The sequence below is a fragment of the Terrapene carolina genome, unplaced genomic scaffold (genome assembly GCF_002925995.2).
Source record: "Terrapene carolina triunguis isolate 2854851 unplaced genomic scaffold, T_m_triunguis-2.0 Scaffold35098, whole genome shotgun sequence".
Taxonomy (NCBI): Eukaryota; Metazoa; Chordata; order Testudines; family Emydidae; genus Terrapene; species Terrapene triunguis.
The window spans coordinates 11,683,038-11,710,133 of NW_020699449.1; the positions used below are offsets into that span (position 1 = coordinate 11,683,038).

Sequence of the window (27,096 nt, forward strand, 5' to 3'; positions counted from 1 at the left end):
GGGAAAGGGGCGGGGCCAGGGCCCGTGGAGTGTCCTCTTTTTTTTATTTTTTAAATATGGTAACCCTACCAGATACTCCATAGCAAGGAATAAGAAACTCCACAGTGGAGAATTATGGAATTATCTGCTTATAGGGAAAGCTGCTTTCCCCCCGCAACAACTGATGTTTTTACCTTTGTCTCTTTTTTTCATCCTCTAATATAACTGACTATTCTTATCAGTCTACTCTTTGTTTGAATCCCGTTAAGCTCATTGCCTCAGTGATACCTTGTGGCGATGAGTTCCACTGGTTAATTATGCATTGTGTAAAATAAATCCTTTTATCAGGTTTACATGTGTTGCCTTTCAGTTTAATTAAACATCCCTATGTTCTTCCATTAGGAGCTGTGAGTAATCTAAATAATTGTTCCATTTCATAAATGAATATGCTAAACAGGGGCTCTAAACAGACACTTCACTGTCAACCATGTTGAAAATATACTGACCACCCACATGGCAGGTTTAAGCTATCACCTGTTTATAGGAATGCACTGTTTATTTTTCTAACTTGGCTTTTATTTTACATGTGGATTTTGGGGTTTTTTTGGAACAGGTTAACCATGTTTTTAATGTTTAAATGTTGCTAGCTGTGTGTGTTTGCAGGGAATGTGTGAATTGGCGCAAAGCCACGTTGAATAGAACATTTGTTGCTGCTGGTCTCTCTGCTTCCTTGTGGCACTGGTGGTGCTGGTGCGGAGGGTAGAAGAACTGATACCAAGTCCAGTGCACAGAGCAGTGCTAGAACAAACCCTCTATCCCTTGGTTTCAAAGTGAACCTAGAGTGCTGTCAAAAAAGACTATGCAATTGTTTGGCTATTCAGTCCATGAACCATCTCTGATAACATGTATAGGTTGGTTCCTGCTTGATGTTGAGCGCTTTGAACTTGTATTTAAGTCAGTGGTAATTCAGGATGCTTGACACTCAGATCTTTGCAGCGTACTACTCAGGCCAGGTCTACACAGGAGTGTTTTATGGGTATAATTATATGGGCACATACTATACTGGCCAAGCACTCCTAGTGCGGATGCAGCTTATACGGCATTGCTTATTCCAGCTCCCTTAAGTGGAACAAGTTCTACCGATAAAAACAGTGTTGCCGGTATACCTGTGTCTACACTAGGAACTTGTGCTGGCACAGCCCTGTGTGTTAGGGATCCTCTTCACATCTCTGACCAACATAGCTATGCTGGCTTGAATCTGGCCCAAGACTTTACTTGTGGCCTGAGACCCTGGCTGACTTTGCTGACTAACCTACAGAAAACTACAAACTGCTGAAGTGGAGCGCATTGTTCCACTTGGGCAAGGATAGCACAGTCTGGTATGTTCTAAGGGGCAAACCCTATTCTCCGTACTCTGGTGTTAGTCTCATAGACATCAGCTGAACTATGTGCATTAGGAAGGAGAGGAGGAATTGTCTCTAAGATCCTTTGGAAGTCCGTCTGAGACAAAGCCACAGATGAAAGGCAATCATTTCTGTTTTCTCCTGGTTTTTAGATTGGGCCATTGGAGGATTTTTTTTTATTTAGGCTTCCATTGGAAAAAAAAAGTTGCCTTTTTCTGTCCCTGGTAAATCCTTGCTTGATGGCGTGCCATGGTATGGTATGGCAAGGCAAGGGATAGCTCAGTGGTTCGAGCATTGGCCTGCTAAACCCAGAGTTGTGAGCTCAATCCTTGAGGGGGACATTTAGGGAACTGGGGTAAAAATCTGTCTGGGGATTGGTCCTGCTTTGAGCAAGGGATTGGACTAGATGACCTCCTGAGGTCCCTTCCAACCCTGATATTCTAAGGCACATGTTAGTGTAGCAGTGGGCACATTTTACTACTGCTTGAAGCCAGTGCTCCGTTAGAAATGGAGAATGAAATCCTGGCCCCATTGAAGTCAATGGGACTTTTGCCACTGATTTTATTGGGGCCAGGAATTCACCCAGAGTGTTTTGAATGGTGCTGATGCAAAACCAAAGGAACTCCTCCTCCCCAGGTGTCTGCTCCTTCTGGCTCAGCATCAGCTCTGCTGTGCTGCCACGCAGCAATGGGAAAAAGAAATTATGCTGTCTGAAGAAGCAGAGCTAACTCTCTCTGATTTGGATGATGAATCTGCAGATGGCTCATGGTGGCTGTGGGGCTCATGTGTATTTTGCCTTGCAATTTATGTGAAGTTTGTAGTGAACTGAAGCAGTTTGGTTACCAGGGCTGTACCAGCTGCTTCGGAGGCAGGGGTAAGGACGGCAGATGTGGAATAATCTGCCCCTCACATTAGGCCTCATCCTCATCTCTAATAGCTAGAGATTGGCTTAAACCCTGAATCATGAGGCTTAATATCCTTCCAAAATTTTTGTTAGCATTAGCTATTATAACTCTGGGTAGTCTTGTTATCTGTATGACTGCCCAGTCCACATGACCAGCAATCGGCAGTATTAGAACAAGCAGGAACTTAAAAACAAAAACCTGAATCGGACGATGCAGCCTATATTCCGGCCCCTTTGTAATGGTGATGTGCTTTTGTTTGCTTTGCATCTTTTTTTTTTTTTTTCCCTCTCTTAGGTGATAATTGCTGCTCAGACTACATGCTTCATCATTGAAATTAGAGATGGAAAAGACCTATTAGCTCATCCAACCAATTCCCTAGCCACTGCAGGATTCTTCACTGCAGAACATTTTTCTAGTACTATCTGGTTTTAAAAGCTTGGGGTCTCTGCCACTCTCTTGGGAGACCATTCCAAGGCTAAATATATCTCGCTGGCGGGAAGGCTTCACTGATCTTCAGCCTCATTTTCCCTGTCTACACTTCATCCCATTACCCCTATTATTCCGCCCCTCTTTGACATACTAAACAGAGCTTTCCTTACTTGGGGCCCGATTCCCCACTGCCTTGCATACACCTTTGTCATTATTTACACCTGAGCAAGGTGGGTGTAAAATGCTACTAAATCTAAATGGTATCCGTATACACCCAAGTGTAAGTGATGGCATAATATTCAAGTCAACGGAAAACCAGGCCTGTCACGTTTCCAGTCTCCAGATCCATGTAAACTATTAGCATGTCCCCTTTAGTCATTGCTTAGGCAAGTTAGATATATTTAGCTCTTTTAATGTCTCCTTATGAATCCCTCCAGTCCCATTGATCATTGTATTGCTCATCATGGCACTCCCTTATGCCAGTCGATATTGTTGTGGAGATGGCTCCAGAGGATCAGACGCATACTAACTTATTTCATCATCTGGCTCGTTGTCAAAGTCCTTGTGGAATTTCTTTCTTACCATGCCAGGATATTTGGGGGGCGGGAGGGAGAACCACCTACGCTATCAGTATGTGTAGGTTAAGAAAAAAACGCAACGTGTGCACGTAGCTAGAATTGAGCCAGCTGAGATTTGTGAAAGCACTCAGCTTTGGCCTATCTCTGCTCCCCGTGGGAGTTTTACCATCGACTTCAATGGCAGGAGAGTTAGGCCAGCACTCGGTGCTTTGGAAAACCCCACCCTTACTGCTTTTGTGATCGTTGCATTCTGGTTGAGGAGTTTTTGTACATCCAGTTGTAAGAGGAGTTGAGGTATCTCCACAGACATCCCCTTCTGGCAGAAGAGAACAGATATTTGACTTGTCGTTTCTCGTTTGTTTGTTTTTGATAGAGCTAGGAGGAGCCACCGGTGAATATATGTTACTGGTCCCCTCCTGTGCCTGATCTGTGGCTGTGGAGGAGTCAGTCACAGCTCAAACTAGAGAGCTTTAGCTCATGTTGCTGCTCACACTTTTAGTGCTGTTGGTCCCCAGTGTGTTATCCAAGATGGCGGCCATCACACAGACATTTGCTCTTTTTTCCTCTGTTAGGAAGCAAACATGAGGGATAACATAAATGGTGGATTTTAAGCTTTGTAAGGCTCAGACTATGTGATTAACACCCAGGTGTGTATAGGGCACGGTGCAGAGCTGCACTCCCTCCCACTCCCCCCCCCCTCGCAGAGGGAGCTCCAAGAGGGAATGCATATGTATGCTGCACAATCTCTTACAATCCTCCACTTTGTGAAACGGCCCGTCTTGGGTTATCCGTGGAGAAGGAACCTGTGACAGACAGCACTAAAAGCATGAGCCTCTCTCCCCTGAGTTAAAGTGTAAGGGTTGTTAGCTAGATGCTGGAACAGACTGATTAACCTCTGCTGTGGACCAGCCACTAGAGGGGGACAGATGCTCACACTCTGCCAGTATGGGTTACACTTGCTCCCCCGGGCAACTCCATGGAGCAGCGCAGGGAGTGAGGGGAAGCAGGGTCATGTCTTGGCCTCCATCTCCTCTCTTTGGGGGTGGTTTGTAACACAGAGGCTGGTAGGAGGGCGCAGGGCCTGCACTGCCCTGAGTGCAGGAGCTACATTTGTGTCCTGTCCTTGCATGGCATTGGGGAGGAGGAGGCAGATTGTATTGACCAAGCCAGACAGAAGTAGGTTGGTCCTAAACTCAAATAAATGCCTTTCTCTGCACACAGCTGATGTGCCGTGTCTCTCTCAACTCCCTGCCTAGCTGCTTCTTCCTCCTTTGTGTAGCTTTAAAAAAGCAATGTTAGATGTCCAGGTCTAGATTGGTGATCCAATTGACTGCTTCAGGTAAAGCAGAGTGGATGGCAGAGATACCGTCAGGAGGATAGGATAGTTTGGGACATTGGTTAATGAGGTGTTCCGTAGTTTGAAGGCCGTGTCTGCAGTCAGACGTAGGATTGTGTCTCAGTCTCCATTAATGGGGGAGGTAAGCACATCTCCCATGTGATATGCGGCTGCAGTTCAAAGGGGATCATATTTTCCAGTGGAATGTAAAGCCACTAGTTTCTTTGTCTGGGTCCTTGAAGAGCTGTTTGTTTGGGATGTTGATGTCCGTCCACCTTGCTTGCCACTGATCTTTGGGGGAAAACCCTGAGTCTTCGAGCTCTGTGCTGCAAGCCAAAAAAGTTTTTCTGGATTTGACTCAGAACCTTGGTATGTTATTTAGATCTGCATCTTTTGGGTGGCCCTTGTTCTCTTGAATGTGAAGGGACTCCTGAAGGATTCTCCTGTCACAATGAATTTGGGGTGGATTCTCCTGCACAGCACAGGAAGTCACGGTTGTGGCATTGATTTTACTGTGCCTGGAATTATCCATGTGGCACTGTTAATTTGAGTGATGCATGGGAGCTACTCCTTGCCGATGTGAGTCTGAGAATGTCAGGGCAGTGAGATTCTAACACACAAATTATGCTCCCGAGCCTGAATGTCAACTGTTGCAGTGGGGTCATGTCGTTGTTTATTTTTTTAAATAATAGTGGCGCTTGTACTCAATGGGTTGCTCAGTTTTGCTCTCTCTGTTCCAGACTGCCTGCTCAAATCAATAAGCGTTTTGTCCTCAGAGTCTCTTTCCCTCTGTTTATTATGTACCACAGAGGGAGGCCTGCCCAGTTTTGAATGTAAAGCCTTCAAGGTAGCATTCATATTCTGACTGACGGCCAATGTCTGTCCCAACTGATTGGCCTCCCTGCTGTTTTCCCTGTGGTGGAGGAGAGAGTTCTAAAATTATTCCTAGATCCCGGAGAAAACTCTTGTCTTGATGTCCAAATGACCCACCGTATCTTTATATCTTGACTCTGTAGAGTCTCACTCCTGAAAGCACTGGGCTCCCAGACCATGAAAGAAAAATTGCAAAGAGATCGCCACATCTGTCTCGGGAGTTGTTCAGAATCACATCCCCTTGGGCCCCTTCAGATTGAGAGAGGCATGTGTGAAGATCTGCTCTGTACAGAGAGAAGTCATGGAGCCCGTCACAGTTCCCTGATTCTCAAGTTTCCCTGACTCCAGTATAAATCAGAGCAGCCTATGGACGTGGTTCTAACTTATGACAGCCAGTTGAGAATTGGGGGCATGCAAGAGTACTTTGCCTCACCCCATTGCACCTCTTCGTACTCCGTATACCGAGGTGAGGGGAGCAGATGGTGTAGGAGCCAGCTTTATGCTACACTAGGGAATTCTCTGCTGGCCAGGTAGGGCTAGATTGTGGGCACTTCACAGAACCTGAGCGGCACAAAGTGTCTGAAACAGGGAAAGAGAATGTGGCTCAGTGTAACTCTATAAACAATTGCTCTCAGACGTATACCGAACTGTGCAGAGCTGACTACCGGTGGGGCATATGCTGGGGAAGAAAGAGAAACCCAATGCATGCGCAAACGGAAGTATAGATCCCATACAGAAATCCATGCTGTGGAAATGGCCTGGGCTGGATGTACTATGAACGCTTGTGCTTGTGTTCACCGGATGTCCTGTGAACATGAGCTGCATCTCACTGGAACAGTCCAACTAGAATAGAAGGAAAACTCAACAAAATCCAATAATTCTGCCTTGCTTGGAAATTTGTACATAGGTGGGAGTACCATATGCAGAGGCACCTTAAAGCGACTCTTGGTGGGGCAACCTTGTTTCTTCTCATTCCTTGTTTAATACATTTAAAAAATGTGCCTGTAATTCTCAGGCTTCCAGTTGCCCGCTGCAAACTTACAAAAAATAGTGGAATTGTACAAGTGTAACTGAGGGCAAAATTTGTAGAATCTGTGCAATGGTCATGTTCCAGAAGACAGACAGAATGTGCTTGACATTCAAGTTCCAGCGTGAATCTGCAGGCATGCCAATTAGAAAAACCATCACTTTACTTGCAAACTGAACAAATTTGATCTGGAAGCCAGCGAGACCTGAATGTCCCAATATAATTGACTATGCATGAGTGCAGTCTGTTGCAGGACCGGTCCCTAAAATTACTCTAAACTACTGTAATTTCATTAGACCAATTTTGCCATTTATTCCTGGAATTCAGAGTCCCCTTCTCCTACAGATTATGCTCTAACTGCTGACCGCACCTGCCATTCCTTTGTTGCAAGTGGCTTCAAAAATAAATGGAGCTTTAAACTGATTGGATATAAAGAAATGAGTACTTGTATTTCCCATTGGTTTCAGAAGAACCTGCAAGGCCCATTAATCAGTCTAAATTAAGATGAAGCATCTTCAGGTGATTGGATAGAGGCCAAAAATAGTCCCCCTTTTCCACCCAAGAACACGCACGACTATTTCAATTAGATTAATTTCTAAAATTGGAAGGGATGAAAGGAGAGCTGGAATAATTGGCTTTTTAGTTAATTGGAAGTTAGAAGCAGAATCAGCTCCATTAATTGTGTACGATAAATTTGGTGGAGGTATTTACAAAGAGTGCACGATATTTTAAAGTATTTCTTAATGAATCCTGTAATCTGCCTCCCTCTCCTCCACCATGCACTGATAATTCCATCACAAAAGAAGACAGCAGCTGTATCAGTTAGATGGTAAGGCAGCTTCACCCCTGTGATTTTACTGATTTTTTTCATGCTGCGTTTTAAGAATTGTCACTCCAGGCAACGTTGAGTTAGTGACATGCTAAACAATTTGGCAGGGATGTAAGCACCTCACAACATGAACCTGCCCATCCATGATGACACTTAAAAACCAGAGCTGAGTGAATACAACAAAACAGCCCTTGGGAACGATCCTTTGACTTCCACGTGATTCTTCACTTCCGCCATGTTTGTACCACTTTTTATTTGCTATGGCTGTTCTTCGGGGGTGAAAATCACCCCATGTGATGACGTGCACATAAGAGGTGCATGTAATCTAATCTAATGTGATTTATACGGCTGACCATCCCTGTAGTACCTGGACACCTCCCACACCTGAACACCTTGGGGGCAGGGATAGCTCAGTGGTTTGAGCTTTGGCCTGCTAAACCCAGGGTTGTGAGTTCAATCCTTGAGGGGGCTATTTAGGGACCTGGGGTAAAAATCTGTCTGGGGCTTGGCCCTGCTTTGAGCAGAGGGGGGGTTGAACTAGATGACCTCCTGAGATCCCTTCTAACCCTGATATTCTATGATTCTATGTAAAATCCATGGCAATAGTGAAGTCCTTGAGTGGACTACATGGAGTCTCTGGCACTTCTCCCCTTTTGGGGTCAAAACTCTGCTTGGGGGAGTGTTTATAATTTGGGGTCTTGGTTGGTGTTTAGGGTGTCTCTCGCGATGGCCCTTTACATAGTGGTGAATTTCATCTTGAATGTGTGAACAATAGTATTCGTTCTTCAAAATGATGAAGGGGCTGGGGCACATGACTTACGAGGAGAGGCTGCGGGAACTGGGGTTATTTAGTCTTCAGAAGAGAAGAGTGAGGGGGGATTTGATAGCAGCCTTCAACTACCTGAACGGGGGGTTCCAAAGAGGATGGAGCTCGGCCCTTCTCAGTGGTGGCAGATGACAGAACAAGGAGCAATGGTCTCAAGTTGCACTGGGGGAGGTCTAGGTTGGATATTAGGAAACACTATTTCACTAGGAGGGTGGTGAAGCACTGGAATGGGTTACCTAGGGAGGTGGTGGAATCTCCATCCTTAGAGGTTTTTAAGGTCAGGCTTGACAAAGCTCTGGCTGGGATGATTTAGTTGGGTTGGTCCTGCTTTGAGCAGGGGGTTGGACTAGGTGACCTCCTGAGGTCTCTTCCAACCCTAGTCTATGATTCTATGAACTCTACTTGCTATTTTTGAACAGCACTACATGGGAATTTTATGATTGCTAATTTAATACCTACAAATTCTAGTTTTCCTTTAGTCCAGCATTTCTCAAACTGGACCTGCAGACCCCTGGGATTTCCCAAGGATACTCCAAGGGGTCCGCAGGCCCCGCTGAGAAACTTCTCCCCCTCCTTCCCTTCCCTCCCTCAACTCCTCCCCCTCCCTCCCAGCACATCGGGGAACAGGCTTCCTACCTGCCCTGGCGCTGCACCACTCCCGGAATCGGCCAGCACGTTCCTGCAGCCCCTGGGGAGGGTGAGGGACAGGGGGTCTCCACACTCTGCCTCTGCCCCAAACGCCAACTCCACAGCTCCCATTGGCCAGGAACTGTGGCCAATGGGAGCTGCGGGGGCGGTGCCTGCGGGCAGGGGCAGCACACGGAGACGCGCTGCGCCCCCCCCCCCCCCCACGGCCTAGGAAATGCTGCCAGAGGGATTTGCCGGTTGCTTTCGGGAGCCACCCAAGGTAAGCGCTACCCGGTCAGAGCCCTCACCCCCTCCTGCACCCCAACCTCCTGCCCCAGCCCAGAGCCCACATCCCACACTCAAACTCCCTCCCAGAGCACGCACCATGCACCCCCTCCTGCACCACAACCCCCTGCCCCAGCCTGGTGAAAGTGAGTGAGAGTGGGGGAGAGCGAGGGAGGGAGAGGGGATGGAGTGAGCGGGGGCAGGGCCTTGGAGAAGGGACGGGGCAGGGTGGGGCCTTGGGGAAGGGGCGGGGCAAGGCTGAGTGGGGGGGGTGGTTGGGGGTCCCTGAAAAATTTTACGTCAAAAGTGGGGTCCTTGGGTTGCTAAAGTTTGAGAACCGCTGCTTTAGTTTAATACAGGCATAGAGCCTGATCCTGCCTCTGGATCCAGCACACAGGCATTGATGTCAATAGAGCACTACATAGGCATAGGAGTCGACCTGCACAGACCCAGTGGCAGCCTAAGGGCTTATCTCCACATAGAAAGTGCATTGATTTAACAAAATCAGTTTGGGAGCTAGTTAAATCAATGCAATCTCTTGGTATGAATATTATGCATCTCGTTTAAGATCAGTTTAGCTTAATTTGTCTTGTTAGACTTTGGCAAATGCTGCAGAAGGTCACTAGAGGCTTAAATTATTTTGCCTTGGTCAAAGATCTGTATCATATTAAAATCTAGCCACTTTATAAAGAAGGGATTCAGGGATACTAAGGTGGGATTTTCTACAGAATTAAGTCATAATAATTAACCTTTTGTCCTGTCTGGAGAATAAAGAGAATTCTAGCCACTCGCTTAAGAGTTAACACATGCAGGAAGCACCAGAAGAGAATCATACATTCTAGAATCCGAGCAATATGATTGGTGATTGCAATTGGCATTCTAGAGAGAAGACAGAAGGAGAGAGCTAGAGTTGAGCATCTGGCTGGTCTAGATTCGATAACCGCAAAGCCCAGTCTACATTTAAGCCCTGCTTACCCAAAGAAATTGACCTATCAATGAAAATACATCTCAGCCATGAATCTCCTGGGACCAGTACTCAGACTATTTAACTGCTAATGTAAGCAGGACAAACCCATTTTCAGCACCACCGCGGACAATAATCTTGTGCCATGCATCCACCAAGCCAATGGAACACTGTGATAGTGGTGAAAATGGTCCTTCCTTCACTAACCAATGTATCATTTCTGGGCTCTGATTAGAAGAGCAAAACAAATGATGAATAGGGAACAGCTAACAACAAATAATGAAGAGTGAATACTATTGTTGCCCTCCGCTGGACTCTCTCCAGTTTGTCCACATCCTTTCTGTAGTGGGGGGCCCAAAACTGGACACAGTACTCCAGATGTGGCCTCACCAGTGCTGAATGGGGGGAATAATCGCTTCCCTCGATCTGCTGGCAATGCTCCTTCTAATGCAGCCCAATATGCCATTAGCCTTCTTGACAACAAGGGCACACTGCTGACTCATATCCAGCTTCTCATCCACTGTAATCCCCAGGTCCTTTTCTGCAGAACTGCCACTTAGCCAGTCGCTCCCCAGTGACAGTCATGCCCAGTGACAGCATAGTCTAGTGGATAGAGCATAGGACTGGGCATCAGGAGCCCTGAGTTCTAGCTGTTCTGTTGCCACTGAGCTTTGTGTGACCTTGGGCAAGTCACGTCACCTCCCTGTGCCTCTGTTTTCCCATCTTACCTTTTGTTTTTCGTGTTCATTTAGATTGGAAGCTTGTTGGGGTAGGGACCGCCTCTTACTATGTATATGTACCACCCCTAGAACAATGGGGCCCTGATCCTGACTTAGGAATTTAGGCACTACTGTAATACAAATAATAATTATTAATAATGCAAATTTACTAAAATGGTGTGACTGCTCATTCAGAGCCACTCTGCCGCACATTAACTTCAATTTTTGTGACCTGTCAGTGAAATGGGGATTCAACATGTGCAGGTTAGGAATTGGGTCTGTTTCATTATCCAAAACGATTCTTGTTGGAATGAAAGAGGAGTTGCAAAAGGTGTGGATTGTAAACAAAGTCATGTCTGAGAGAAAACCGGCTAGCACAAAAAATGGTTATCATTTAAAGCAGACTACCAACCAAACTTTGCAGGAGTTGAATACAAAATTAGACCAATTTACAAATAAGCACACAGGAAGGAAAAAAAACCCAGAACAGCACTGATTTGCACCATTGTTGCCAATCCCAGTAAAAAATCTGGGGCTGAATGAGCACAGACTTAGGTCCCTACAGTGAAGTCAGTGGGACTCTGCAGAGAAACAAGGTTCCACCTGCATGGACCAGTTGCAGGACAGGGGCCCTACCAGCCATCTCAGCCCGATAGGTGAGCACTACATTTCAGGGTTGGTAGTCACCAAGTAGATGCTATGCTCAGATATTTCAGTGATGAGCATAGCATAAGAACCTAGGTCAGTAGCACCGATTCTGTGGATAGAGGATTTCACTCTTCAGGGCTGTTGATCCAGCACCTTTAACAAGCAACACGAGATTTGCCTAACAGAAATACCCATTTTATAAGACTGCAAGGAAAGCCAAAATATTCAATCGGGGCTACACAGGCTTTAATTGAAAAAAAAATTATGGATAATCAAAGCCTCCTAAAGTATGAACTGGTGATTTGTTGATTTAAGCCACAGCAGCCACCAGCGCTTATTTTATCCGCTACTCCAGAAAAATACTGGATCAGCTCTTGTAGTCTTTTCTTACAGTCACGTCTCTCGCGCTATGTCATGTGCTAAAGTAAAAGGCTTGAGAAAACACTTGACTGTGCCTTTTAAAAATCCTTCTGCTGGACATAACCTGCAATGTTCCATTGACTAGAATTTTCTCTTCTTTCCTCCTTGACTTCCTCTCCCCCTCCCCCACCCCGCCATGACAGATCCCTGTGGTAATAAAACCTTTTCGGCCTGAGGTGTTTGCCTTCATGGTTCTCTTTTCTCTGACTGCCTCTTAGTTAATGTTCAGTTTGCTCATATATATATTCCACGGCTCTGCCTGTTTTCCCAGGAGATGCTAGACAATAACCTCCCACACTGCAGTTGAAGGGCTTTCTGAAAATGTATGTGAGGGGAATTAGGCAAGATGAGAACTAACTAATGCTAATTAATTCACAGCCTTTGTATTATTCAACTACACTACCTTGTTTAAAGAGTAGAAGCACCTCACATAATGCCAGTGCTCGGGTAATATTAATATTCCCTTCCTGTAGGTCTGACCAAGTCGCCTCACATTGCAGTGTTCACGCTCCCGGATTAAAAGGTCAGAGCTAGTGGTATCTTAACAAGTTTTTCCTAGTTAACAATCAGGACAAAATGACGATAAAAATGGAGATCGTGACACTAGATGCTAATGAAAGATATCCGCTATCGTTTGTGCAGAGAAGCTTTCCTCAAGAGGTAGTGAGATGCATAGATATAGGCCCAAATTCTCTCCGTGCCGATATCTAGTTCTGGCTCCCTGATTCCCTGGGCTGATCTGTGCCATCTCTGATCACAGCGTAGGCGGGAGCAGCCTAGGCTAGCTGGCCATGGCCTCCAAGGAATCATATGTCATCTGGGGACAGATCGAGTGCGGCATATTTCAGCCATAACCCACCCTACCACTGTCCTGCCCCCTTCGTCAGAGCCAAATGTGGAGGAGTGGCGAAAAGGCTGGCTATGCCAGCTCTGTGCCAGCTGAGAGGTCCCCCATAGGGAGAGAATTCTCAGATTGGCTGCTTTCTTGTCTCTTTGAGTTTCCAGAACAACATCAAATGGCCAGAATGCAAGAGAGAATCTGCCCCATAAAATACATTTCTTTTCCATAGGCAAATTATTGTCGTAACAAACTCACTGATGGTGAACAGCAAGTTTGCAAGAACAGTCATAAACACGACATATTTCTGACATCATTGCAAGGGCCGCGGCATTCAATTAGGCAGAGCAATGGTGCTACAAAGGACCTTCAGCTTCTTAACACACATGATCTAAATTCTTCTGAACCTAATTAAATGTCTCACAGCACTCTACTTCCGTTTAAAACACCCATCTCCTTACTGTTTTCCATAGTATACCTATGGAATCGAAGGCAAGGCGTTAAGTCATAAGGCACTGGATTGACAAAATCCGGTTATTACTATGCTCTGGCTGCACTGGCCAGGGAAACAGTATTAATGCCATCCTTAAACATGGTCATTGCTAGAAAGGTGCTGGCAGGATTTCAGTAGTAATGATGCACACAATTCTTGTAATTCAGTAAGAATTCTTCCTTAACCTATCATCCCATCAAACAATCTCCAAAGCCATTTAGAACAGAAATAACTCCTGCACGCCTGCCTAGTTAGGAGCGGAGCTAGGTGAAATATGGATTTTTTTTTTTTGTTTGCTGGCAATTCCAAAAAATAAAACGAGAAAATAAAAGTGTTGCAGCTCAAACTGAAAATGAAATTTTCTGACAAATTGAAAAATAAAATTGTTTTGGGTCAAACAACTCGTTTCATTTTGATTTGGGGCATTATTGTACTTTAAAAAAAAAACTAAAATTAAAAGAAATTGCAAAACAAAGTTACATTTAATAGAAAAGTTGAAACGTTTTAACCTGAGAAATTGAAATGTTTTGATGGGGGGGGGGGTTGTTTTTTGTTTTTGTTTTTTTTGACTGAATCGGTTTGGTGAAATTGCTGTGAATGCATGAACTTTTTCAGCATTATCGAATCTGCATTGTTTGCTGGAAAAAGTTTTAGTCAAAAAATTTCATCCCGCTTTAGTTAGGAGTTCATAGGAGCAACAATTATATCAACTCCCCATCCCAGTGCCTTACCATCCCTCTCTCAAAATAGACAGACCATGTGGAGCAAGTCTCTGTGCACGTGAAGTGGCATCATCCTATGAAAATTTGCCAGGAGTTGATGCTACTTAAACCAGCCCTTACCCCCATACGTGCCTTGCCAAAATCCACAGTGCCCCAGTAACTGGGAATTCAAATGGAAGAGCTTCTTTGGGTTCAGAGTGCTGAGGGTGGGATTGTGTCCCATGGCACCCTGGCTATTTCTTAATGTGGTTAGAGTTTCCATTCCTCTCATTTCCCTTGCATTGTCCTGTGTGAGTGTGTGTGGTAGGGGACTGGGCAACTCTCTGGTGACTGTGGTTTTTTTCCTTTGGTTTATACCACTGCCTAATGCTGATCTCTAAAGCCATTTTAAGTCTCTCTTAGCACACCCCCAGTTAAGTCTCCCATTAGAGTTCTTTTCTCCATACATTGTGTACAGTGAAGAGATCAAACGTCTCAATGCAGATTGTTACCAGGTTATGTTCAATTAAAATTACAATAGTCAGTTACCGGATTTGCCCGTTACTTTGGGGTATGCTCATTTATTCAGGTGACTCTTCTAAGAGGGTGGGGCCGGGGTGTTCTGTAATTCTGTCAATGTACTGCTTGTGTCACTTGTGTTTTTATATGGAGCTCTACTTCTCCCTTCTGCAAGTCCCCTCCCAATGGAGCTATCCTGCAGGACCTAGGTTCCCTAGGGCTGGGTTCCTCCAGCCCCAGAACCGGGGACAGACAGACAGACAAACAGACACACACACACACACACACACACACACACACACATTAACAGAGCAAGTCTGAGCAGACCAGGTTAATCAGCACTGTCAAGCTGACCCCTTATACGTCACTGGACTCACTGGGCTGGATGAAGCAGCACTTTCAAGCTACCTCTCCTTATATGCCCCTAGGCTCCATTGACTGGGTCAAGCAGCACTTTCAAGCTGTTACCCTTATGCGTCCCAGATTCAGCACGTCCCTATCCCCACTCCCCCAACACAATTGTACTGGCAGTAACCTACTTGATGAGCAAACCCCACAGTATTTTGGGCGCTGCAGGGATCTTTAGCTTAGGTAAAAGAAGCGTTGCTGTAGAGTGAATGGGGGAAGCTAAAAACACAAAAGAGTAAAGTTCAGCAACAGAGAGAGAAGCAACCAAGTTAACCATAAAAGTTATTTATTGAATAATAGTGATAACTACACAAGGAGAGCTAAACCAACATAACATATATTATTAAAGTTTTATACCTAAGATAGAAAGGAAAACACAGAGAGAGAAAGAGAAAGAGGGGGGCGATCTCACCGCTCCATGAGGCTTGAACTGGTCGGGGTTCCCAGGTGATGGTGGTAGCTGAGGGTCCTGAGGGCAGGAGACAGGCAGAGTCCCCAGCACGGTCTGTCAGGAGAATATGGAGTCCCAGTGGAACTGATGCATAGTTTGGATCTAAGCATCAGAACCCTGACTAGAGGGTGAGTAGGGATTTTTGTAGAGAAAATACAATTGTTCAAGGGAGAACACTAGATTTGTTTATAGGTGAGCTGATGACTCAAGGGTTTTCTTTAGGCTAGACAATAGGAGCTGATCACTCTTGGCTATGGGTGGTGTTTTCTTCCAGGGAGCTCACAATGCAACTAGGCTGCTTCAGTATTTTGGATATCAATCAAGGATTCATTACTAGAATTGGTCTGATAACTGCTGAGCTGGGTGTGGGCAGGCATAAGTTCATTAACAGCTGGAGCAGAGCTTCCCATGATGCAGTGCTTTCCTGCTTTTTCTGGTCCCAGAGTTCAGTGCGGTTCTCTGTTCTCCATTCTGTATGCAAATTGAGATGTCTCCCTGTCCCATCTTTAATGCAGATTGGGCTAGGGGAGTTGTCTCTGTTCTTCATTTTGTATGCTAATGGAGATGTCTTAATCTTGTCACCCTTGTCAGGAGGGGTCTAGGTGTGTCTCCCAACGCCCTTCACTGCTCTCCGCAAGTTTTTTCCTCTGATGGGTTTTGGTTTAAGCAGAGGCTTGGGGTGGGGATGGGGGGTCTTTCATGAGTCAGGCTGGATACTGCACCCTGGTTCCCCAAGAACACAGAGCTGACTGGTATCAAGTCAGCATCTCAAAGTAATGCTTAGCAGGAAGGGGTTTTGTTGTTTAAACTACTAATTAACCTTGGGCCAAAAGGTTTCCAGAAAGGGCCCAATCCTTCACTGCCGATTGTGTGGTGCTTACTCCCATCGAAGTCAATAGTTTTGCCTGAGTATGCTGTGCTGGCATGTTAAATTGGACATATTTGCCCAGATAAATCTCTTGATCATCCACAGAGTGGCTTTCAGATCACTGTAAACCCATCTTATTTTAAAGTACAATTTCACCATTTATTTAGCATAAAACATAATTGATTTAAACCATTTATGACTCAGGCAGTACAGTCACTTCTGCGCTGGATTGTGATCTTGCAGTCTGCTCTGAGTTAAGGAGCAGTGCATGGTTGCACTGGTCCAGAAGCAGAGAAAGGGTCAAATTGTGATTGAGATTTTGATCCTGCTTCCTCCTCGCTCAATGGGAGATGTAATCTGCACCACCCTAAACCTGGTGACCTCTGTCTGAGTCACACTCTCACCTCCCAGGCTGCTCCAGGAGCTATGCAGCAAGACACTGGACAGGTTGTAAAACTACAATCTAGCGCTTAATATTCTGTTCCTCTTTTTCTCTGCTTGCTACATGAGCTTGCCGTGATATTCTCCAGGCTGTATTAAAAAAAGAACTTTCAGTCGAATGTAACTTACTCTACATATTTGTGTCTCTCTTTCAGCCTGGTAAAGTTTTGGACAGTGCTTTCCCAAGAGGTGTGATGAGAAATGGCTTTAGGAAACACCCAGCGAAGTTATTCCATCATCCCATGTTTCATCTTTGTCGAGGTGAGTGCACTGCACAGATGCTGCAGGAGTTTGTGTCATGCTGTGATGAAGCTGGGACAGAAACAGCTGAACTCTAAGAATGAAGAGTAGCAAGTCAGCAGTTGCGAAATGTATCCTGTTTTGATAAAGAAATGACACAGGTTGTATATCACACATGAACACAGCTTTCTTATTTAACAAGGCATCAGGGCCAGATTGGTCTCGCATTACAATCCCACAGTGGGGTATAAGCGGATCCCCCATCCCTCCCTTACCGCCCTATATAGGTTTGTCAGACTTCAGATGCAGGTGCAGAAGAATGAGCAGGTGCTGCATTCTCAGTGAGTCCATCCCTGGACCGGGTGAGTAGGGACTAGAGGAAGCGTTGGTTCTCCCTGCCCAACTTACTGGCTAGCATAGCTGATCTAGGAGGAGGTGTCATCATTTATTGCTGTAAGTGGCCACTGCCCTCTGGAGCAAGAAGAAAGTGAGGGAAGAATTGTTATTTATAGGGGTGTCTCTGAGGCATACAGTCCCTAGAGCTACCCCAGGTTGATGCAACATAGGCACCAGCCCTTGCTCAGGGGAGTGAATTAATTCTCAGCCTAGCCCAGTAGTTCAACTCTTACTGCAATCAGTGAGCATTCACTCAGGCGAATGGTCCAGTGGGAATCTAGTGAGGTGCTTCTATGGTTTAAACATGGTGGTGGAGTCAGGTGATACAACAGTTGTGAGTTAACTAATGTTGAAGTCATGTGAGTGAATGCTCACTTAATTTAAGTAAGGGATCGGACAACCAGGGCCTTTGTTTGTTGGGTATGGAGTTTGTTTTCTTTTATCAGCCTGGCAGGTTCTTTATTAGTCGTTTATTCACTCTAGTGAGTTTGTTTCCTGTTATGATCAAAATAAATGAATACAAAAACCTCTTGTTCTCTCCTCCTACTAGGAGGTAGGTCACATCTCAACCTGCAGATCTGGATTTGGGTAATTTTTCAAGGAAACTTTGGTCAAAAGTTTGTCTGGCGAGAGCTATACAGTTAAGGAGTCAGAGGCATCCCCTATTGCTGTGTAATTCATACCCCCACACCTGTTGTCCCTTAATCCTGAATTGTAAAATTAACATTGTGGGCCAGATTGTGACTAGGTCTGTGAGGGTCACAGGGGCAGGAGTGAGGGAGCAGGGCACAAGAAGAACCCATTGGAAAGGGCTAGAAGGCCTAGTCACAGTCTTGGTCTTTGTGTTCTGTGGGACTGATCCAGCTCCCACTGAAGTCAATGAAGGGACGTTCCATTGCATGGAACCAGGGCCTTTGTTTGCTGGGTATGGAGTTTGTCTGAGGCCCCATGCAAGCAAGGAGCCTTGCTCTCCATAGTGCAAGGATAGTAACCTCTACAAAGGGAGATAGGATAGCTAGAGCATGTGATTGTAATAGGTACCTCTCTTGGCCTCACACATCCAGCACTGTACCTGCTCCTGCTAAGGGAGAGCTTCTCTGCACCCACTCCCCACCTTCTGTTTCCCAGAGGTTGCCCTGAGAGTGCAATCAATTGCTCTGTGGGCCTGATCCAAAGCCCATTGAAGTCAAGGAGAGTCTTCCTATTGCCTTGAATGAGCTTTGGTTAGCCACTCTCATCAACAGAAATCAGACTGGCTGAAGAAAGTACTAGCTGTATAGGTATGGGACATAATTACATGGGCCAAGGCTGATTAACCAATTGTTATGGAAAAATGTTGCAAAACCATTGTAGAAACAGAGTAGTACATCTCAAGAGGTGGAGTTATAGCAGACAGCAATATCTAGTGAGTGGTTTAAGGCAACTGACCCTCAGTTGTGTCTTACGGTTGTCCTTAGGGATTTATCACTGACCTAATACCCATATTTTCAAGGAATATAGAGGTCTGTCTCCTGTGGAAACCAGACCAAATTTCTTAGGGAACCTCAAACACAGGAAAGGACAGAAATCCATACATCATTATTTCATTCATCCCCCAAACCACATTTTTTTCCAAATGCGTGTAAGAAATACCAGAAAGGTGAGAAATAAGATGTTTCAAATTTATAGCCTGAATCATCTCTGAAGAATGTTAGCCCTCTAATGTGTGAATGATGAGTCTGAGGGTAGCAGAGTCAACAGAGTTATAAATTGGCATATAGACAAGGCTGAGGTGAACGTAAAAATAAATCAAGTGCCAGGAGGAAGGGAAGATCATTGTTCACTGTCTGAGCATACTTCCCCTGTCCTTTGGCACGCTAGATGTGATGACAACAGTCAATTTTTATTAAGAAACAGACACAAAGATAGAGAACCAGTGTTAAAATGGATGTTCTCTGCTGGCGTTGGGTAATGCCAGCTCTTCCCATGGACTATGCTTCATCTTTTACTCGTGTTACTATTTGCCTTTCTGGAAAAGTGATGTAGATTGTCCGTGTCCAGCGCAGCAGAATTGGAATCTGAAGGCTATTTCTATTTATCCCAAGTAGTATCGATCTAACCAGCGCTTAGAATTTGATTTTCCACTGGGAAGGCAGAGCAGATGGACAGCAGCCCACTCACTCTGAGAAGCCACTACAACTCTGAATAAGTTTCACTGAAAGTGTTTTGCTTTTCAAGCTGCTAGGAGTCTGTTGGTTGCTGGAGATCATTTCAAATGTGCCTTCAAGAGGCTACACTTCATGGTAAGCTCTATACTAGTTAGTCTTTGTAGCACCGGGCCCCATGTCGGTAATTTGATAGTAGCCCTGAACCAGTGATTCTCAGCATTTCTTGGTGACTTGAGGAAAGCTGGCTGATTACATGGGGCTTCTCCTCCTGCTTGTTTCCAGCTGCTAAATCACATTGAGGACAGCTAGAAACACATTGTGTGATTTCCTAATAGTTCTTTTCCATGTTTAGCAATTGCTGATAAAACGGTAGTGTTATGTGATCACAAATGAGAGGAGAGATGGCCCACAATCCGTATTATCATCATTGATATTCCTGGGTTACCAAGGGAGGTGGTGGAATCTCCATCCTTAGAGGTTTTTAAGGCCTGGCTTGACAAAGCCCTGGCTGGGATGATTTAGTTGTTGTTGGTCCTGTTTTGTGCGGGGGGTTGGACTAGATGACCTCCTGGGGTCTCTTCCAACCCTAATCTTCTATGATTCTTTGTTGAACCTAGAGCCCCCAACTGAAATTGGGGCCTCAGTGTGTTAGGTGCTGCACAGACACAGTAAGAGACAGCCCCAGCTCGGGAGAGCTTACAGTTCAAATAGGCAAGGCAGATGCAGGGAAGGGGAAACAGAGGCTCAGAGAGATTAAACGATTTGCCCAAGGTCACACATCAGCTCAGTGGCAGAGCCAGGAAGAGAACCCAGGTTTCCTGTGTCCTAATTCAGAGGCCTATCCACTGGATCCCACTGCCTCTCTCACTGATCTTCCTAATAAGGTTTTGTCCACTCACTGATAAAGTTTAAACACCTTGCCCCAAAACTTATTTTCAATTCCCGGCTGAGCTGAGCACCAAAATTTCACGCCAGTACATTTTTGCTCACAATGAAACTTGGTCTTGCCTCAGCGCAGGGGGCTGGACTTGATAACCCCTTATAGTCCCTGTCATGGGACAAGTGTGCCCTGTCCCCTCTTGTCTTGGGATTGTGTGGACTAATGGTAAAATCAATATGGCCACTCTCGCTCTCTCAAGGTTGTGTAGCCCAAAGGCCAGAGTCATGGTGACAGCCCCTATGGCCCGAGTCAACATGGCTTCCTGATTCGGCTGGGGTGCATCGCCTAGTGGTCAGAGTCAGTGTGGCCGCCTGGCTCAGCAAGGCCTAGCAGGAAGAGTCAGTAGGGCTGTTCCCAGAGCTGCATGGCCCAATGGCCAGAGTCAGTAAGGTTGCCCTCTCTCAGGGCTGCGTGGCCTAGTGGCCCAAGTCAGTATCACTGCCCCTTCCGTGGGGCTGCATGACCTAGTGGCCTGTTAGGGTGGTGGCCGGTTGCGGGGACCCAGGCCCTCCCTGCTCCACCGGGTCCCCCCCACAAGCCCCGTCACAGTCCCTTCCAGCTGGGATTCTATGATTCTGCTCTACAATATCAGCTCTACAATGCTCTCAGGTTTAGACGAGCTTAAGACTGAATATGAAAGTATTAGACACACACAGTTTTGATATTTTAAATATCCTGCTTATGATGATATTTGACAGTTTTTTATAATTCTGATGGTTATTCAGACTTCCATTTTCAACACCATTTTCTTAATCCTATTTTTCTCCACTCAGCTCACTTATCTTAGCAGTTAGTTATTATAAAACCTGACCTGAAGATGAATGGCTCATTGTAAGGACTTTCCCCCCGGGCTGACTTTTCCAAATTCCTTTATAAATTCAGATTGTGGACATTTAAATAAAGAGGTAACATGCAACATCTAATCTGTAATGACAGAAATGTTAAATCAACATTTCAATCCCTAATTAGAAAAGCTATGTCACATTAAAGGCTAAAGAAGTCTTGATTAAAATAATTCTCAGTGACTTATCAAATCTATGTCTGTGTCTAAAATATTCAAGGCAAGTATCTTGATCGTTCCTTTTTATTGTGTTGTATCAGATATCATTATGTTTTGCCATGCAGTGCAGCATATATTTCCAAATATTATATGACAGAAACTGCCATGATTATTTATTATTGGGGGAAGGAATAGCTCAGTGGTTTGAGCATTGGTCTGCTAAACCCAGGGGGTTGAGAGTTCAGTCCTTGAGAGGGTGATTTGGGGATTTAGTTGGGGATTGGTCCTGCTTTGGTTTGGACTAGATGACCTCCTGAGGTCCCTTCCAACCCTGATATTCTGTATTAGATGTTATATTATATACATACTCAAAGGATATGGGAAATAAAGAGGAGTGTTCACTCTTGTGTATGCAAATCTTGATGGTATTGATCAATTTTTATTTAAGGAAGAGATAGGGAATACTTAATCTGTCTCAGGTTTTCTATGTTGCTTGCTAATGCAGGACCCCTGGGGCTGGTTGCTGCCAGTGTAAATTAGAGTAGCCCCCAGGATGCTGTAGTCCAGCACTGGGGGGGACAGATGGTGCACAGAGGCTGCAACAGGAGCAGGGCAGTGCAAAGGTGGGTTTAAAGCCAATTTTTCTCACACAGCGCTGATATTCAGTTTGTGGCGAGATGAGGATCTGACCGTACAGCTCATGGGCCTTGGTCCTGCAAGCTATTGAAGGCTGCTAACAGAAATGCAGAGAGCCAACGCACGAGGGCTTATTTGCTCAGGAGCTTCCAGAGGGATACGTGCACAATGGGCTACTGGGTTTGAAATGAGCTCTGTAAGGAGGGAGGCAAAGTGAGTGGGGCTGGAGATAGGGTTTGTGCATTGGCCACAGCCTTACATGTATTATCGTGAATGCAAATGGTGTATAGCAGCTATTTTTAGGATTTCCATTGACTCCTATTGCAAGCCAAGACTGTTGGCTACTCAGGTGTGCTCATGTGTCTCAACCTCTGAACTCTGAAATGAGGGACAACACACCTTGAACTGAGGGACTCAGACTTTATGGCCAGAAGGGACCATCATGGCCGTTTACTCTGACCTTCTGCACATTGCAGGCCACAGAACCTCACCCACCCACTCCTGTAATAGACCCCTAACCTCTGGCTGAGTTCCTGAAGTGCTCATATCGTGATTTAAAGACTTTGAGTTATAGAGAATCCACCATTGACTCTAGCTCAAACCAGCGAGTGACCCGTGCCCTATGATGCAGAGGAAGGCAGAAAAAAAACCAGGGTCTCTGCCAATATGACTTGGGGGGAAATTCCTTCCCAACTCCAGTTAGGGTGATCAGATAGACCCTGAACATGTGGGCAAGACCCACCAGCCAGACACCTGGGAAAGAATTCTCCCTAGTAACTCAGAGCCCTCCCCATCTGATGCACCACATAATATGGGAGACATATTTTTTGTTGAACACACAATTTTATTTGAAAAAATAAATAAATACAAGAATCCAAATATCCTGGAACTTCTTATAATGAAACTAAACAATGATTCTGTGGGTAGGGATGAGGTGGTCCAGGGGCAGGGAATTTGGTTATGGGGATCAGGAGTCCAGAGACCCTGCTCTTGCCAGCACCAGGGCAAATCTCTCTTCCAGTTAGCAGAGCTCCAGCATCGGCATCTTCCCCTGAGGCAGAAGCCTGGGCCCCCCAGTAGCAGCTCCCAGTCGTCACTCTCCACATTGCCCAGCCCAGTCACCCAGAGGGGCATGGGGGGAGGGGAGGGAGTTGAGCCCTTCACATCCGGCTGCCTCCCTGGACACACTGTGTCACAGCTGGCTCAGCAGCCACTCAGAGCCCAGCAGGACTTTGCAAAGGCAATAAGAGACCTTGGGACAACTTGAACAACGGGGAAGAGATGCGGCATGTCCTGCACCATGCAGCAAACACTTAAGAGGTATTGGGTGCGCGTAAGAGTTGCAGTTGGCAGTGTGTGTGTGTGTGTGGGGGGGGTGTCTAAAAAAACTGTCCCTAACATCCGTGTCTCGTGACTTATGCTGGCCACAGGGTCATTACTGAAACACTGCCCTGTAGGCTGTACTCCCCCTCATGCTATCAGGTCACGAGTAACAAAGCAGTGACCACAAGCTGGCTGGCCCTTTCAGGGGAGTCAGGCTCAGCCTTGCCTGTGAGGATCATGTAGCCTCCCAGCTGATCCTATTCAGCTGGGGATCAGGTGGCCTCGGGTAATGATTGGACCCAGATGAGAGAATGAGGGGGCTGGAACAAAAGTCCGAGAGAGCTCAGTTGGTGGGAGGAGACTGGGGGCTTAGGAATCCTGGTGTTGAGGCCAGGGACAGCTCTAGGTTTTTTGCTGCCCCAAGCAAAAAAATTTTTGGCTGACCTCCCCCCCCGCGCTTTTTTTTTGGCTTTTACACGTGTTTGCACTTTGCAGTTTTGTTTTGACTGTTTAAAATTTAAAAAAAAATGAAAACAGAGAATTTGTAGTTAGTGAAATAAAACAATTTCCTACTAGTGTAATTTTAACATTTAATTTTAACAAAAACACAATTACAAACAATTTGAGTTCAACTATACACTGTAATGAAAAACGTTAGTGTCTTCCAGTTTCTCATAAATTAAAAGAATTTATATGAACTGAATTTTTCTGGCTTTTATACTTGCGTAGTCTTTTAATAAGTCAGTGAAATCTAAATTTTTTGCAATAGTACTTTCAATTGAAATTAATGCCAGTCCTGACATACCATTTTGAGCCATGGTGGACCTCAAATAATCTTTTAGTAATTTCAGTTTTGAGAAACTGCGCTCACCAGAAGCCACTGATACTGGTAATGTTAAAAGAATGCGTAATGCTATAGCAGTGTTTGGAGTGAAAAAATCATTTCTTGCTATAAATTCTAATACTTTTAGAGGAGAAGTTTTAGGACTTAATAGCTCAGATAAAGCTATTAATTCATCATACAATTCTACTGCATCAATGTCAGCAGCGTTATCAGTACTGAACGCTAAATGTAGGTCTTGGCACTGCTTCATGAGGTCTTCTTTGGAAAACTGATTTTTAATATTTCCAATATCGTATAAAAATTCGAAAGTTTCACAATGACCATGCAACTGACAAAATCTTTCTTCAATGGAAGTTATAGCTACATCCAAAATACAATAGAAACATTCAACTTTAAACCTTTCGTTTGTATTGAGAATAGGATCATCATGAGCCTCATAACAAAACTGTCTTGTTTTTTTCCGAGGACGAATGAATTTTTGAGGTGCAAACGTTGGTTCAAAATCAAGATCCTCTGCTATTGTTGTTGCTTCTTTGACAGTTTCTTCAAATCCTTCATCTGAACGATATTTTTTTAAATATTCCAGCGTTTTATTCAAAATCATCTTTGTCTCGGATATGTCTGTGGTTATGTTCTGCATAACTTTGCTGGTCAAATTAATTTGATTTAGAATATTGTGCCAAATAACCGTGCAACATGAAAATTGAAACTGCATTATTTTCTGAGCCAATGTTTCAGCTTCATGTCGAAATGAAGGATCATACGACAAGTCCTGGCTTATTTCGAATAGTGCATCGTAAATCTCTCCTGATGAATATCGGAATGGTCTAATAGCTTCTATCCTGCTTTCCCATCTAGTTTGACTCAGAGGTTTAAGTGTGAGTTTTTGTTCAAGATGCTTCTTCAAGACTGCCCAACGGTGTGTGGAAGCACTAAAAAAGTTGTAAATTGCTTGCACTGTGGTAAAATATGAAACGGCATCTTTAGATGATTTGGCGGCATCACTGACAACCAGATTGAACGAATGCGCATGGCAAGGAATGAAAAAAGCTCGATTGTTTAAATTCAGTATTCTTTATTGTACACCTGCATGTCGTCCTCGCATGTTTGAGCCATTATCGTACCCTTGGCCGTGCATATTTTCTAAAGGTATTCCATAGTGTTCCAATCTCTGTAGAATTACATCTGTGAGGGCTTTCCCAGTAGTTTCATTCACTGGTATAAATTCTAGAAAGTGTTCACAAATTTTCACTTCTGCATTTTCATCAATTTTCAGAAATTGTAAAACTATTGACATTTGCTAGGTTTTGCTCAGATCCTTGAGTACAATCAACTATAATTGAGTAATATTTGGCATGTTTCAAATTCGATAAAATTTCATTATGCACTCCATTAGAAATTAATTCTATTATCTCATTTTGTGTATTTTTACCCAAATAATGGATGTGAATCTCTCCATCTTTCACTCTTCGTACATGCTCAGCCATAACATTATCAAATTTGGCCAATAACTCAACCAATTTTAAGAAATTTCCATTGTTATTCTCATATAAAATATCCGAGGATCCACGTAATGCGAGGCACTGTTCGGCTAGGAAATTAATGATTGCCAGTAAACGTTCCAACACTGCTTGCCAACGTAGAATTTCTGAATTTAGTTGACGTTGCTGTACCGCATCAATTGTTGTACCGGTACGTAATCTGTTTGACAGCTCAATCCAATTTGTCAATGAGCGTAAATGATTTTTTGATGTTTCATGTTCTTTCAAATGCTGATGCAAATTTCACCAGTCATTAAAACCTGCAGTTGCCAGAAAAATTTCCGAGTTACAGAACAGTTTGCAGCAAAAACAAAAAACTACATCTTTGGTCTGTGAATACACTAACCACGATCTATTAATTTGTTCCCCATTTTTCATCATACTGGATGGCATAAATCGACGATTCGACTCATTAAATGGATATTCAAATGTAGGATCTAGTTTTGAAGGACCTTTTTTCACAATAATAATTCGCATTGTATCAGTAATTATTGTCGGCCATGTACTTGGATCCGATCCTATGTCAGTCTCTCCACCTTCCAATAATTGTTCTTCAGTTTTAGATTTGGATAACAGTTCTTCATTTCTGGACTCTTCAGCTGAAGTAGTAAATCTTTGGATGGATTGTGATTGTTCGTCTTTATCAGTTAGTGAAGATAATCTTTGGTCAGATTGTTGTTCATCTTTATCAGTTGATAAAGGTAATCTTTGGTTCGATCAGTCTTCGTCAGTTGATGAATAATCACCTTCAATGCATTGCTTAGAGCTTTCTCCTTGATTGTCGACTTTTTTAAAATACTTTTTTGAAGTATGAGATAGTTTTTCTAATTCTTTTTGCCTTTTCTCTGTGTTGCCGGTAAGCAGCACCAGAAAGTCATTTTCGTTTTTGTCCCGGCATTTTAGCCCTATAACCACTGGCACCGACGCGAAACGGAAATTAGCGCGAATGGCGCCGATAGGGCAGCACAGTACACACATGTAATTGTGATTTGAGTGATCGTGTCACAACGTGACATGATATTTTTCACGTCACACTCCTATTGCACTACTGTACTTGCCGTAGGTAAGGTGCTAGTCATTGGGGCGAGAGAGCTCCCCATGAGCTCGGATACACACTGGACCCAGCCCTGCTGGCGTTTTCCCAGCGCTGAGGCTGCCCAGCTGGGAGCCCGAGGGGCATGCAATGGAGAGAGCTCTGGGGCTGGAGGAGCCAAGGAAGAGGTGCTGGGCTTGCTGGGCAGATGCTGCCCCTCTCTGCCAGGTCGCTCACCCCCTGCAGGAGCGGAGGCAGAAGGAGACTCCAGGCACTGGAGTGCTGTGAGGGGCTGGGGAGGGAGGCAGCAGCCTCTGGGGCTTCAGCAGGCAGAAGCTCCCCAGGGGTCCTGGGGACCCTCCCGCCTGGCCCGACTCTTACCTTGCTGCGGATCTGGCCTGAGGTGGAGTCATCTCCGGTCACCGCCGC

At 44.9% G+C, this 27,096-nt stretch overlaps 1 protein-coding gene across 1 annotated transcript in view; it reads left to right on the forward strand.

The window, feature by feature from the left end:
* LOC113405362 (phospholipid phosphatase-related protein type 1) overlaps positions 1 to 27,096 on the forward strand; it is a 199,426-nt gene that overhangs the window by 73,928 nt on the left and 98,402 nt on the right. Inside the window, exon 2 of the mRNA XM_026646520.1 lies at positions 16,723 to 16,828. Within this exon, the coding sequence (XP_026502305.1) occupies positions 16,769 to 16,828 (60 nt within the window). The 5' untranslated portion in view covers positions 16,723 to 16,768. The remainder of the gene's footprint in view (positions 1 to 16,722; positions 16,829 to 27,096) is intronic.